The sequence below is a fragment of the Nomascus leucogenys genome, chromosome 23, assembly GCF_006542625.1.
Source record: "Nomascus leucogenys isolate Asia chromosome 23, Asia_NLE_v1, whole genome shotgun sequence".
NCBI classification, from domain to species: Eukaryota; Metazoa; Chordata; class Mammalia; order Primates; family Hylobatidae; genus Nomascus; species Nomascus leucogenys.
This window is the reverse complement of record NC_044403.1, coordinates 24,971,891-24,986,781: the sequence shown is the minus strand read 5'-3', so window position 1 is coordinate 24,986,781 and position 14,891 is coordinate 24,971,891. Positions and strand designations below refer to the sequence as shown.

At 46.8% G+C, this 14,891-nt stretch overlaps 1 protein-coding gene across 4 annotated transcripts in view; it reads right to left on the bottom strand.

The window, feature by feature from the left end:
* The window catches only part of LOC100607281 (solute carrier family 2, facilitated glucose transporter member 3), a 56,541-nt gene that overhangs the window by 9,170 nt on the left and 32,480 nt on the right, over positions 1-14,891 (bottom strand). For 3 of the 4 annotated variants that reach the window (XM_003273800.2, XM_030804563.1, XM_030804564.1), the window contains 5 exons: positions 11,221-11,313; positions 10,093-10,253; positions 8,273-8,513; positions 7,221-7,383; positions 6,010-6,197 (listed from right to left, as the gene is read on the bottom strand). In XM_003273800.2, coding sequence (XP_003273848.2) covers positions 6,010-6,197; positions 7,221-7,383; positions 8,273-8,513; positions 10,093-10,253; positions 11,221-11,313 — 846 coding nt within the window. The remainder of the gene's footprint in view (positions 1-6,009; positions 6,198-7,220; positions 7,384-8,272; positions 8,514-10,092; positions 10,254-11,220; positions 11,314-14,891) is intronic. The other variant, XM_030804565.1, reaches the window with a different exon arrangement.

Below are 14,891 nucleotides of genomic sequence, written 5' to 3'. Positions count from 1 at the left end.
TTTAGTAGAGGCAGGGTTTCACCGTGTTAGCCAGGATGTTCTTGATCTCCTGATCTCATGATCTGCCCGCCTTGGCCTCCCAAAGTGCTGGGATTACAGGCGTGAGGCACCACGCCCGGCCAATTTTTGTATTTTTTTAGTAGAGACAGGGTTTCGCCATGTTGGCCAGGTTGGTCTTGAACTCCTGACCTTGTGATGCGCCCACTTCAGCCTCCCGAAGCGCTAGGATTACAGGCGTGAGCCACTGCGCCTCGCCCTCATTTCTCTTTTTAAATGTTCTCAATTTTAGCTACTAATTTCCATTGTTCCTTCTAACTATGCTTATTCCCACTGTTTCATTTCCTCTTGCTTATGTCTACTTCACCAACTTATATGAAGGTGTATGCCGGGTGCGGTGGCTCATGCCTGTAATCCCAGCACTTTGGGAGGCCGAGGCGGGTGGATCACAAGCTCAGGAGATCGAGACCATCCTGGCTAATGTGGTGAAACCCTGTCTCTACTAAAAAAACAACAAAAAAAATTAGCCAGGCGTGGTGGCGGGCACCTGTAGTCCCAGCTACTGGGGAGGCTGAGGCAGAAGCATGGCGTGAACCCGGGAGGCAGAGCTTGCAGTGAGCCGAGATGGCGCCACTGCACCCCAGCCTGGGCGACAGAAAGAGACTCCATCTCAAAAAAAAAAAAAAAAACAAAAGAAGGTGTAATTCCTACTAACTGGTTTCTTTTTTATAAGTTGAGACAGCAGCTCACTGTGTTGCCCAGGCTAGTCCTAAACTCTTCGTCTCCAAGTGATCCTCCTGCCTCTCAGCCTCCCAAGTTGCTGGGATTATAGGCATGTGCCATCACACCCAGCTAAATGCTTTTTTAATTGACTCTTCCCCAAACCCTCAAAACACTGATAGGCAGATTGATGTCTCAATTTGATATTGAACTAATTGAATAACCTTATCCTGCTTATTGAATAAGCAGAGGTTGGGCTGTATTTCCTAGGCCTAGGCCCTTTTGAAGTGTTTTATGAAATAATACCAGCTACCATTGCAATTTAATATATATTAAATAAATTACTATGTTTGTTATTTACTAGGCACTGCACTAAAATGTAAGGTTGCTGGCCAAGCACAGTGGTTCATTCCTGTAATCCCAGCAATTTGGGAGCCCGAGGCTGGTGGATAACCTGAGGTCAGGAGTTCGAGACCAGCCTAGCCAACATGGTGAAACCCTGTCTGTAATAAAAATAAAAAAATTAGCTGGGTGTGGTGGTGGGTACCTATAATCCCAGCTGCTTGGGAGGCTGAGGTAGGAGAATCGCTTGAGCCTGGGAGGTGGAGGTTGCAGTGAACTGAGATTGTGCCACTGCACTCTAGCCTGGGCAACAGAGCGAGACTCCGTATCAAAAAAAAAAAAAGAAAAGAAAAAGTAAGGTTGCTATAATTACCATAGCTATGAGAAATTGGCCATGCGCAGTGGCTCATGCCTCTAATCCCAGCACTTTGGGAGGCCAAGGCGGGCAGATCACCTTAGGTTGAGAGTTCAAGACCACCCTGACAACATGGAGAAACCCCGTCTCTACTAAAAACACAAAATTAGCAGGGCATGGTGGTGCAAGCCTGTAATCCCAGCTACTCAGGAAGCTGAGGCAGGAGAATCAATTGAACCCAGGAGGTGGAGGTTGTGGTGAGCCGAGATCACACCAGTACACCCCAGCCTGGGCAATAAGAGTGAAACTCCGTCTCAAAAATAAGAAAAGAAATATTAAAATATTGGACTCAGACCTCAAGTTAACAAGGGAACATTATCTAGGTTACTCAGGTTCACTTCAGTTTATTTCACCCAGAGTATTTGCCTCCATAGCAATATCTATTAGTCTTTTTGATAATATGGACCTCTACATTGGGATTTACCTTCTCAAGAAATAACTATTTAAATCCCTAAGATGTAAGATGTAAACTATGTATATTTATATTTTCTTTTTTTTTTTTTTTGAGACAGAGTCTTGCTCTGTCGCCCAGGCTGGAGTGCAGTGGCGCAGTCTCAGCTCACTGCAAGCCCCGCCTCCCGGGTTCACGCCATTCTCCTGCCTCAGCCTCTCCGAGTAGCTGGGACTACAGGCGCCCGCCACCACGCCCGGCTAATTTTTTTTTTGTATTTTTAGTAGAGACGGGGTTTCACCGTGGTCTCGATCTCCTGACCTCGTGATCCGCCCGCCTCGGCCTCCCAAAGTGCTGGGATTACAAGCGTGAGCCACCGCACCCGGCCTTGTATATTTATATTTTCTAAAATAAGATTATAATTGGCCAGGTGCAGTTGTTCACGACTGTAATCCCAGCACATTGGAAGGCTGAGGCGAGTGGATCATCTGAGGTCAGGAGTTCAAGGCCAGCCTGACCAACAAGGTGAAACCCTGTCTCTACACTAAAAATACAAAAATCAGCTGGGTGTGGTGGCAGGAGCCTGTAGTCCCAGCTACTCGGGAGGCTGAGACAGGAGAATTGCTTGAACCTGGGAGGCAGAGGTTGCAGTGAGCCGAGATTGAGCCACTGCACTCCAGCCTGGGCAATGGAGTAAGACTCTGTCTCAAAACAAAACAAAACAAAACTCAACATATTATTTGATGACGTCAAGCTTGTGGGGAAAGATATTAGGTTGGTACAAAAGTAATTACTTGAGCAGTTTAAACAAGCAATAAATAGTTACCACAATTATCTTCCTTATCATAATGTCTACACATCAAAAACCTAATGTACATGTACACATCTCAATAAAACTTCTTGGGCCAGGCGAGGTGGCTCACACCTGAAATCCCAGCACTCTGGGAGGCGTAGGCGGGCAGATCACTTGAGGTCAGGAGTTCAAGACCAGCCTGACTAACCTGGAAAAACCCTGTCTCTACTAAAAACACAAAATTAGCCAGGCGAGGTGGTGCACCCCTGTAATCCCAGCTACTCAGAAGGCTGAGGCAGGAGAATCGCTTGAACCCAGGAGGCGGAGGTTGCAGTGAGCCAAGATCACGCCACTACACTCCAGCCTGGGTGACAGAGTGAGACTGTCCCAAAAAAAAAAAAAAAAAAAAAAGAATACATCGTTTGCAAAAAAGTAGGTTGGAAAAGTGATTTCCAAGCCTGCTATGCATCAGACTGATTGATTGATTGATTTTTAGATGGTGCGTACCACCACGCCTGGCTAATTTTTATATTTTTAGTAGAGACAGGCTTTTGCCATGTTGGTCAGGCTGGTCTCGAACTCCTGATCTCAGGTGATCTGCCCGCCTCAGCCTCCCAAAGTGCTGGGATTAGAGGCATGAGCCACCGCCCCCGGCCCAGATTTATTTTTTTACAGGCAATTTCCAGCCCTCTTACACGGAGACTCTCGATTCAGCCGACTCAGGAATCCCAAGCCCCATAATTCTGGTGCAGCTAACTTTGGGTGATGATTATATGTGGAGCAAAATCCCCTCATTGACTAAATTGGGAGCCACCTTAGTCCAACAATAATTAATGTACAGCCCGGGCATGGTGGCTCATGCCTGTAATCCTAGCACTTTGGGAGGCTGAGGCGGGTGGATCACTTGAAGCCAGAGTTCAAGACCAGACTGGTCAACATGGTGAAACCCCATCTCTACTAAAAATACAAAATTAGCTGCGTGTGGTGTCGGCCACCTGTAATTCCAGCTACTCGGGAAGCTGAGGCAGGAAAATCACTTGAACCTGGGAGGTAGAGGTTGCTATGAGCTGAGATTGTGCTACTGCACCCTATTTAGCCTGGGCGACAGAGCAAGACTACCTCTCAAAAAAAAAAGAAAGAGCCAGGCGTGGTGGCTCATGCCTGTAATCCCAGCACTTTGGGAGGCCGAGGCGGGCAGATGACAAAGGAGATTGAGACCATCTTGGCTAACACAGAGAAACCCCATCTCTACCAAAAATACAAAAAAGGGCGTGGTGGCACGTGCCTGTAGTCCCAGCTACTTGGGAGGCTGAGGCAGGAGAATTGCTTGAACCCGGAGGCAGAGGTTGCAGTGAGCCGAGATTGCACCACTGCACTCCAGCCTGGGTGACAGAGCGAGACTCCTCCGTCTCACAAAAAAAAAAAAAAAAAAAAAAAGAAAAGAAAAGAAAGAAAGAATGCACATACCATACTCTGAAGTGGGAGGAGTCTGTTCCTCAGAGTGCTCATGGATCATCTGTAATTTCCCACAGGTGATTTTTTTCTAACCCTGTTTTGCAGGGCCCGGACTGTGGTGAGGCAGCTAGGGAGTTGCCTCAGGTGCATTCTTTTATTCTCTCTTTTTTTTAAACAGGCACAGAACTGGCCGGGCGCGGTGGCTCACGCTTGTAATCCCAGCACTTTGGGAAGCCGAGGCAGGCGGATCACGAGGTCAGGAGATCGAGACCACGGGAAACCCCGTCTCTACTAAAAAATACAAAAAATTATTTTGCCGGGCGTGCTGGCGGGCGCCTGTAGTCCCAGCTACTCGGAGAGGCTGAGGCAGGAAAATGGCGTGAACCCGGGAGGCGGAGCTTGCAGTGAGCCGAGATTGCGCCACTGCACTCCAGCCTGGGTGACAGAGCGAGACTCCATCTCAAAAATAAAAAATAAAAATAAAAAAATAAACAGGCACAGAACTAACGCAAGGTACATTCTTTAAAGAGGTGCTCATTCTCAGGGCTACACTTGCACGTAGGTAGCTCACCTGCCTAGTCCCAGCTCTGCCGCTCTGGAAAGTCCTCGGAAGCACATTTTTCTCCAGTAATACGTGTGGCCTACATTCTCATTTCCAAATGAGGAAATTTGAGACTGGGATTCATCAAAATCACCTAGGAGGCTTTTTCTAACTACTATGCATTTCCTCCCAAGTTTTTTTTTTTTTTTTTTTTTAAAGACAGGGTCATGCTATATTGCCCAGGCTTGACTCCTTGGCTTAAGTGGTATTACCACCTCAACCTCTGAGTAGTAGCTGGGACTACAGGCATGAGCAGCCACCACACCTGGCTCCTTGTACATTCTGATAAAACAGCTTCTAACCTGTCACAAGAAGCACTGCCACTTCAAATACAAATATCCTGGTGTGTTAGGTAGGAGAAAAGGCCAAGAACCAACTTACTATTTTGAGCATCAAAATGCTCAAAATACTAAGTTTTGCAAAATGCTTTGTTACAAAATGATTTAATCCCATTGATCAAAGACTAATGGAAAACCCTCAGGGGATGAAGTACAAGGGTGCTCTTCATATCCATATTTTATCCACAATTGACTAGAAGGCACAGGAGTACTCTCTTCCCACAATCCACACTCAATAGCAGGAAGCTGATATTTGCATGGAATACAAGGGCTACCTGCCAAATGCTAGCTTCTGTTTTAAAACATACAGACTGGTAAAGTCAGCTCAGTCTGAAGTTGCCTGTGTCCTTCCATGCCCGCCTGCCTGCCTGCCTGCCTGCCTGACTGCCTTCTTTCCTTCCTTCCTTCCTTCCTTCCTTCCTTCCTTCCTTCCTTCCTTCCTTCTTCCTTCCTTCCTTCCTTCTTCCTTCCTTCTCTCTTTCTCTTTCTTTCTTTCCTTTCTCTCTCACTCTCTTTCTTTTCTTTCTCTCTTTCTCTCTCTTTCTCTCTCTTTCTTTCTTTCTCTCTCTCTCTTTCTTTTTCTTTCTTTCTAGAAGGAGTTCTGCTCTGGTTGCTCTGGCTGGAGTGCAATGGCGCAATCTCCACTCACTGCAACCTCCGCCTCCCGGGTCCAAGCGATTCTCCGGCCTCAGCCTCCTGAGTAGCACACCACCATGCCCAGCTAATTTTTGTCTTTTTTTTTTTTTTTTTTTTTTAGACGAAGTCTCTTACTCTGTCACCCAGGCTAGAGTGCAGTGGCGCAATCTCAGCTCACTGCAACCTTCGCCTCCTGGGTTCAAGCGATTCTCCTGCCTCAGCCTCCTGAGTAGCTGGGACTACAGAGGCACACCACCACCATGCCTGGCATTTTAAGTGAAATACTGTAAGACACGTTTGACCCTAAAGTATCATACTCACAGCATTGATCCCAGAGAGCTGCTGAGAGAGCTGCAGCACGATGGAAATGATGATGGGCTGTCGGTAGCTGGACACTCTAAAGAGCTCCAGCACGGTGACTTGCTTTTCTTGTGACATCCTTGCGCTCTCATCTTTCATCTCCTGGATGTCTTGGGATACGTCCTGGGTGCCCCACAACCGCTGGAGGACTGGTGAAAAGAAGAAAGAGGAAAGGATAAAGACAATGTGCTGCCCCAAATTCATTCTTCCTGTAAGGCAGCCAGGAAAGGGCCGCACGAGATGAGGTGATCGATAGATAGCATCCATTCCTGAACCTGCCTTCTCACCTCATTCTTTAGGGGCTGAAAATTTTACTCAAGAGTAATCAGAGCCTAGCGCGGTGGCTCGTGCCTGTAATCCCAGCACTTTGTGAGGCTAAGGCTTGTGGATCACCTGAGGTCAAGAGTTCGAGACCAGCCTGGCCAACATGGTGAAACCCCGTCTCTAATAAAAATACAAATTAGTCGCTGCTCTGTCTATGGAGTAGCCATTCTTTTATTCCTTTACTTTCTTAATAAACTTGCTTTCACTTAAAAAAAAATACAAATTAGATGGGCCAGGCGCAGTGGCTGACACCTGTAATCCCATCACTTTGGGAGGCTGAGGCAGGCGAATCACAAGGTCAGGAGTTTGAGACTAGCCTGGTCAACATGGTGAGACCCCATCTCTAATAAAAATTTAAAAAAATTAGCTGGTGTGGTGGCGTGTGCACCTGTAGTCCCAGCTACTCGGGAGGCTAAGGCAGGAGAATCACTTGAACGTGGGAGGCAGAGGTTGCAGTGAACCAAGATTGCACCACTGCACTACAGCCTGGGCAACAGAGCAAGACTCTGTCTCAAAAAAAAAAAAAAGTACAAAATTAGCTAGGTGTGGTGGTGGTGGCACACGCCTATAATCCCACCTACTCTGGAGGCTGATGCAGGAGAATCACTTAGAACCCAGGAGGCGGGGGTTGCAGTGAGCCAAGATCGCACCACTGCACTCTAGCCTGGGCAACAGCATGAGATTCTGTCTCAAAAAAAGAAAAAACAAAGAAGAGTAATCAGAACCGTCTTCACTTGGATTCTGACGGGCAGGGAAAGGGTACGACAGAAAATGGGTCCAGTACCCTCACCCTTAAAACAAACCACAACCATATACTAAGAGTATACTAAAGAGTGAAAGATACTCACTCCGCTTAGCATTCTCCTCTTCTTTTCTGTTAATGAGCAAAAATCTGGGACTTTCAGGGCAACATGGAAGGGCTGCACTTTGCAGGATAGCTGGAAGGATGGTAAAGCCTAATAGCACTGGCCATAGCTCTTCAGACCCAAGGATGAATTCCAGACCAAAGATCTAGAAACCACACAAAGATAATGCTATAAACCCCATACTTCATAGGCCACAAGTTCATTAAAACACAAAAAGTTGGCTGGGCGCAGTAGCTTACGCTTGTAATTCCAGCACTTTGGAAGGCTGAGGCAGGTGGATCAGGAGTTGAAGAGCAGCCTGGCCAAGATGGTGAAACCCCGTCTCTACTAAAAATACAAAAATTAGCCAGGCGTGATGGCGGGCGCCTGTAATCCCAGCTGCTCAGGAGGCTGAGGCAGAGAATTGCTTGAACCCAGGAGGCGGAGGTTGCAGGGAGCTGAGATCGCGCCACTGCCCTCCAGACTGGGCGACAGAGTGAGACTCCGTCTCAAAAACAAAACAAAACAAAAGTTCAGAAAATCATACATTATTTTACCAACGGAAAAAATAAAAAAATTGCTGGGCACAGTGGCTCACGACTATAACCCAGCATTTTGGGAGGCTGAGGCGGGTGGATCACCTGAGGTCAGGAGTTTGAGAACAGCCTGGCCAACATGGTGAAATCCTGTCTCTACTAAAAATACAAAAATTAGCCGGATGTGGTGGTGCACACCTGTAATCCCAGCTACTCAAGAGGCTGAGGCATGAGAATCACTTTAACCCGGGAGGCAGAGGTTAAACTGACATCATGCCACTGTACTCCAGCCTGGGCGACAGAGTAAGACTCCCTCTCAAAAAAAAAAAAAAAAAGGAAAAAAGAAATTGTGCTTCTTTTCCTTTCTCTACTCAACCTGCTTTTCAGCTACTATCTATTATCTAAAACTTACATATATAATTGAACATGTGCCAGATATTCTTCAGTGCTTTACCTATGATAACTTTTTTAATGACCCATGAAACTAACACTCATTAAGTATGAGAAGTTCTAGAGTACCTGGGCCACCAGAATTCCAATAACTATGCCCAGCTGGTTGAGAGTGCCAAAGGCACCCCGCAGGGCAGTAGGCGAGATCTCTCCAATGTACATGGGCACAAAACCTGTGCAGAGTCCGCAGAAGAGGCCAATAACCAAGCGGCCCAGGATCAGCATTTCAACCGACTCAGCTATTTTACACAGTCCCATAAGGCAGCCACCAGTGACAGCCAACAGGTTGACAATCAGCATTGAATTGCGCCTGTAAGGTTAATCAAAGACAAAGTGGAATTAGCAAAGTGAGAGGCTCCTAACTTCTCCTCTTCTGTACTCATTAAATTTCTGCTCTTCTCCAGGCTCATATCAACTCCTTTTTTGGTCTAATTTTTCTTTTTCACTTTCTTTTCTTTTCTTTTTTTTTTGAGACAGTCTCGCTCTGTTGCCCAGGCTGGAGTGCAGTGGCGTGATCTCAGCTCACTGCAACCTCTGACTCCCAGGTTTAAGCAATTCTCTGCCTCACACTCCTGAGTAGCCGGGATAACAGGCACCTGCCACCACGCCCGGCCAATTTTTTTGTATTTTAGTAGAGATGGGGTTTCACCATCTTGGCCAGGCTGGCCTTTAACTCCTGACCTCATGATCCACCCACCTCGGCCTCCCAAAGTGTTGGGATTGCAGGTGTGAGCCACCACGCCCAGCCCTTTTTTACTTTCTATTATCAGAACATTTCTAGTTGGGAGCCAGGCACGATGGTGCCCACCGGTAGTCCCAGCTACTCAGGGAGGTGAGGTGGGAGGATTGCTTGAGACTGGGAGGTCAAGGCTATAGTGAGCTGTGATTGGGCCACTGCACTCCAGCCTGGGTGACAGAGCAAGACCCTGCTTCTTGGGCAGAGGGAGAGCAGAGGGGGAAGAACATTAGCAAGTAAAATAGGTTGCCTTATCAGTTTTTAAATGTGAATTGCACTCTTGCATTTCTAGAATATCTAACTGGCAAATTAAAACAGTTACTTTGTCAGTCATAACTGAAAATATATTCTACCTTCTAAAATAGATTACTAAGCTAGTATAAAATAAGAAGATTCAGTTTTCAGCCAGGTGCAGTGGCTCATGCCTGTAAGCTTAGCACTTTAGGAGGCTGAGGTGGGCAGATCACCTGAGGTCAGGAGTTCAAGACTAGCATGGCCAATATGGTGAAACCCCATCTCTACTAAAAATACAAAAATTAGCCGAGCGTGGTGGCAGGCACCTGTAATCCCAGCTACTCGGGAGGCTGAGGCAGGATAATTACTTGAACCTGGGAGGCAGAGGTTGCAGTGAGCTGAGATTGCACCATTGCACTCCAGCCGGGGTGACAAGAGCAAGACTCCATCTCAAAAAAAAAAAAAAAAAAGACGATTCAGTTTTTTTGGCCATTATCCACATTTGCCATAGACTAAAGATAATTCCTACCAATCCTGTGTAAGATAACAAAAACATTTATATGACACCCCAGTTTTTTTTTTTTAGAAGAGTAATCAACTTTGGACCTTGTAAATTAAGTATATTTCTGGAAACCCCATAGTTGAGTTTACTAGGGAATAATTCTGAACTATCCCTAGCTGGACTGCAAAGGCTAATCACTCACACAGTTCATCTTGCACAGCTGGGTGGGAGCTATCCGGGGTAGTAGAGCTCCAAGCAAGGGTAGTCATATTCGGGGCCAGTTGGACTAGATTTCCCTTGATTAGAATTCAAGGTGTTCTTATTCAAAGGCATCATCATCTCCTTGCCCTAACTCTCCACACTTGTCCTCAGTGCGGCTGGTAGAGCCCAATTCCTTGCCCAGTTTCTAGTCAATACCTGCCAAAGCGGTTGACAAAGAGTCCGACTGAAAAGGAGCCGATCATACCCCCGACGGAGAATATGGCCACAGACAAGGACCAGAGAGACGTGAGCAGCACCTCAGAGGGAGGGGCATTTCCCTTGTCCGTCAAACTTTTATTGATAAATTCCTTTATGATCTGCAAAATAAAAGGTGGGAGGACAGACTACTATAGTTGGATGAGAACAAAAGATACAAATATGCTGGGTGCAGTGGCTCACGCCTGTAATCCCAGCACTTTGGAAGGCCGAGGTGGGTGGATCACCTGAGGTCAGGAGTTGGAGACCAACCTGACCAACATGGTGAAACCCCATCTCTACTAAAAATACAAAATTAGCCAGTTGTGGTGGCGCATGCCTGTAATCCCAGCTACTGGGGAGGCTGAGGTAGGAGAATCGCTTGAACCCGTGGGGCGGAGTTTGCGATGAGCCGAGATAGCGCCATTGCACTCCGCCCTGGGTGACAGAGCGAGACTACATCTCAAAACAAACAAACAAACAAACAAAACAAAACAAATATTAGGGATCATTTCCTCTCTAGAGAATCAACGGAATAAATAGACGGGAATGGAAGAGGCAGATAACATATTGGAATTAATGTTAACTCTCTCTGGAATAGTACTTTTTCATTTGTCCTGAATATCCCAGTAGGTGGCAGCACTGATGTTCACCCCAGCCCTCTGCTAAGCGAACCCGGCCAGCTTGGTAACTAACCCCTAAGGGATAATACAGGAAGTGTATTACTATAGGGTGAAAGAGTGGGAGGAAGAACAGCACCGCCCAGGGTACAAGGAGTAAATGAGCTTGTTCCTTTGATTAAATGACCCCACTAATTTTCCCCACCAATATTGTCTCCATCTTCAGTCTTGGACAGGATAGATACAAAGTTTAATTCCCCCAGTCCGGGGGAGGGACCTTCACTAACTGTGTTGCCCAGGATGGTGTTTAACTCCTGGGCTCAAGTGATCTTTAAGCCTCAGCCTCCGGAGTAGCTGGGATTCCAGGCAGGTGCCACCATGCCTGGCCTTAAATTCTGAATTCTTGAAATTCTACTTAAAGGAATAACTTCCCTATTCCAGATTCTAATTCTTGTGGCCTGGCACTCACCATCTCAGGAGCATTGATGACCCCAGTGTTGTAGCCAAATTGGAAAGAGCCGATTGTAGCAACTGTGATGGCAAAGATCAGAGCTGGGGTGATCTGGAGAGACAGAGGACAGGGAGGAAGGAATAGTCCTTAAAACTTGTGATTGATGACTGTTTCTTATTAATTATGGAGCTTTATTAGGAGAATCTGACCTATGAGTGGTATGAAAAGGACAAACATCCAGTGAGATTTAGGTAATTAATGGGGAAGACAAAGGAATAGATTATACTAAAGAACTTATCTGGAGATAAGAATGTGAAGTTAACTTGGTAAAAGTGGAAAAGAAAATTGGGGAAGGAAGAAGTTAAGAGAAACTGGGTTGGTCAGTTTGGAAATATTTAAAAACTTGCATCAGGTGAAGGTAGGCATAGAATTCCACTCAAGAACTGGGAGGGCAGAGGACAACACAGCCTTGGGTAGGATTACTAAGAATTGATCATTTTGGAAACAAATACAGTATAGTCTGATCTGTAGCCCAGACTCCACGGAAGCCCAGTGGTGGTGGTGGTGGGGGGTGGTGGTAGTTTGTGTCTTCACTGCTGGGCGGCTCTTTGAGTCTCTTATCTCTCTTTTTTTTTTCTTTTTCTTTTTTTTTTTTGAGACGGAGTCTCGCTCTGTCGCCCAGGCTGGAGGAGTGCAGTGGCGCGATATCGTCGGCTCACTGCAAGCTCTGCCTCCTGGGTTCACGCCATTCTCCTGCCTCAGCCTCCCAAGTAGCTGGGACTACAGGCGCCCGCCACCACGCCCGGCTAACTTTTTGTATTTTTAGTAGAGACGGGGTTTCACCATGTTAGCCAGGATGGTCTCGATCGCCTGACCTCGTGATCCCCCCGCCTCGGCCTCCCAAAGTGCTGGGATTACAGGCGTGAGCCACCGCGCCCGGCCGGCGAGTCTCTTATCTCTCAGGACCATGTAACCTACTGGATCTACTCACTGCATCCTGGCCCCATTTCAGTCTTCTGGTTTATTAAATACCGTTCTGGTATCCCTAACCTAACCCTCGGGTGGGGGAAGAAAGAACACTTGGCTCACTACAAACCTAACAAGACATTTCTGGCCGGGCACAGTGGCTCATGCCTGTCATCCCAGCACTTTGGGAAGCCGAGGCAGGTGGGCCAAGGCAGGTGGATCACCTGAGGTCAGGAGTTCGAGACCAGCCTGGCCAACATGGTGAAACCCCATCTCTACTAAAAACACAAAAATTAGCTGGGCATGGTGGGGTGTGCCTGTAATCCCAGCTACTAGAAGGGGCTGAAGTAGGAGGATCGCTTGACCCTGGGAGGCAGAGGTTGCAGTGAGCCAAGACCGCGATCATGCCACTGCACTCCAGCCTGGGCAACAGGGCAAGACTCTGTCTCAAAAAAAAAAAAAAAATTGGAGAGACATTTCTTAGTGGGGAGAACCAGTCGTCTTCGGCTTGCCTGGAATAATTCAGCTGGACAAGGGGATATTATTTTAGATTTCCACCTTGGGGCAGCTCAATTTTTATACCTGAAGCCATTTTCTTTTCTTTTCTTTTTTTTTTTTGAGACGGAATCTTGCTCTGTCGCCCAGGCTGGAGTGCAGTGGCGCAATCTCGGCTCACTGCAAGCTCCGCCTCCTGGGTTCATGCCATTCTTCTGCCTCAGCCTCTCCGAGTAGCTGGGACTACTACAGGTGCCCGCCACCACGCCCGGCTAATATTTTTTGTATTTTTAGTAGAGACCGGGTTTCACCGTGGTCTCGATCTCCTGACCTCGTGATCCGCCTGCCTTGGCCTTCCAAAGTGCTGGGATTACAAGCGTGAGCCACCGCGCCCGGCCTACCTGAAGCCATTTTCTATGTCCTTCCCCGCACCCCCACCAATCCCTTCAACCTTTCCTATCTTAAGTTCCTTTCCTTTCAGGTCAGACAGGGTAGATAATAGGCTGGGAGCTTCTTAGGAGAACTGACCTTGCCTGCAGCCTCCCAGATGTCTCAGTCACAACTAAGCATCGATACCCTGGAGGGCCCTGCCAGTACAGTGCTCTCTGTTAAATCTTTTTCCTTTTAGTAAAAGTCCCTTCTTTCTCCTCTCATCATTCACTATCTTTGAGAGCCTTTTTTTTTCATTAGTCTCATAACTTTCCATCCCTTCTCTTATTTTCCTTCATTTTCTTCCTTGCTTTTTTGTACAGATGGGATCTCACTGTGTTGCCCAAGGCTGGTCTCAAACTCCCGACCTCAAGTGATCCTCCTGCCTCAGCCACTGCTCCTGGCCCAACCACAGATGTAATTTAAAATTTTTCTGCTGGGTATGGTGGCTCACACCTGTAAGCCCAGCACTTTGGGAGGCTGAGGAGGGCAGATCAGTTCAGTTCGGGAATTAAATATCAGCCTGGCCAATATCACCAAACCCCGTCTCTACTAAAGACACAAAAAAATTAGCCAGGCGTGGTGGCACACGCTTGTAATCCCAGCTATATGGGAGCCTGAGGCACGAGAATCACTTGAACCTGGGAGGCGGACGTTACAGTGAGCCTAGATCGTGCCACTGCACACCAGCCTGGGTGACCAAGTGAGACTTTGTCTCCAAAAAAAAAGAAAATTTCAGTAGCCACATTTAAAAAATAAAAAGAAACATATTGGCCAGGCACGGTGGCTCATGCCTATAATCCCAGCATTTTAGGAGGCCGAGGCAGGTGGATCACAAGATCAGGAGTTCAAGACCAGCCGGGCCAATATAGGGAAACCCCATCTCTACTAAAAATACAAAAATTATCCGAACGTGGTGGCACATGCCTGTAATCCCAGCTATTCGGGAGGCTGAGGCAAGAGAATCGCTTGAACCTGGGAGGCAGAGGTTGCAGTGAGCCAAGATCATGCCACTGCACTCCAGCCTGGGTGATAGTGAGAATCCATCTCAAAAAAAAAAAAAAAAGTTAACGTGTTAACTAACTTGTGATAATAATTTCACAATATACATGTATATCAAAACATCATGTGCATATACTTTAAATGTATACAATTTTATTTGTCAATTATACTTCAGTAAAGCTGAAAAGATATTTTAAAAAGTGTAATAAAATAAATGTAAGATAAAGTATTAAAAGATGGTTAACGTGGGCCAGGTGCAGTGGCTCACACTTGTAATCTTTGGGAGGCTGAGGCAGGAGGATCACCTGAAGTTGGGAGTTCAAGACCAGCCTGACCAACATGGGGAAACAACATCTCTACTAAAAATACAAAACTAGCCAGCCATAGTGGCACGAGCCTGTAATCCCAGCTACTTGGGAGGCTGAGGCAAGAGAATCGCTTGAACCCAGGGGCGGAGGTTGTGGTGAGCCGAGATTGCACCATTGCACTCCAACTTGGGCAACAAGAGTGAAACTTCGTCTCAAAAAAAAAAAAAAAAAGATGATTCACATGGTAACCATTTTTCTTCTTCTTTTTTTTTTTTTGAGATGAAGTCTCACTCTGGCTGGGATTACTGGCATACAACACCATGACTGGCTAATTTTTTATTTTTATTTTTTTTTGAGATGGAGTCTCACTCTGTTGTCCAGGCTAGAGTGCAGTAGCGCAATCTTGGCTCACTGCAACCTCTGCCTCCTGCGTTCAAGCAATTCTCCTGTCTCAGCTTCCCAAATAGCTAGGACTACAGGTGCATGCCA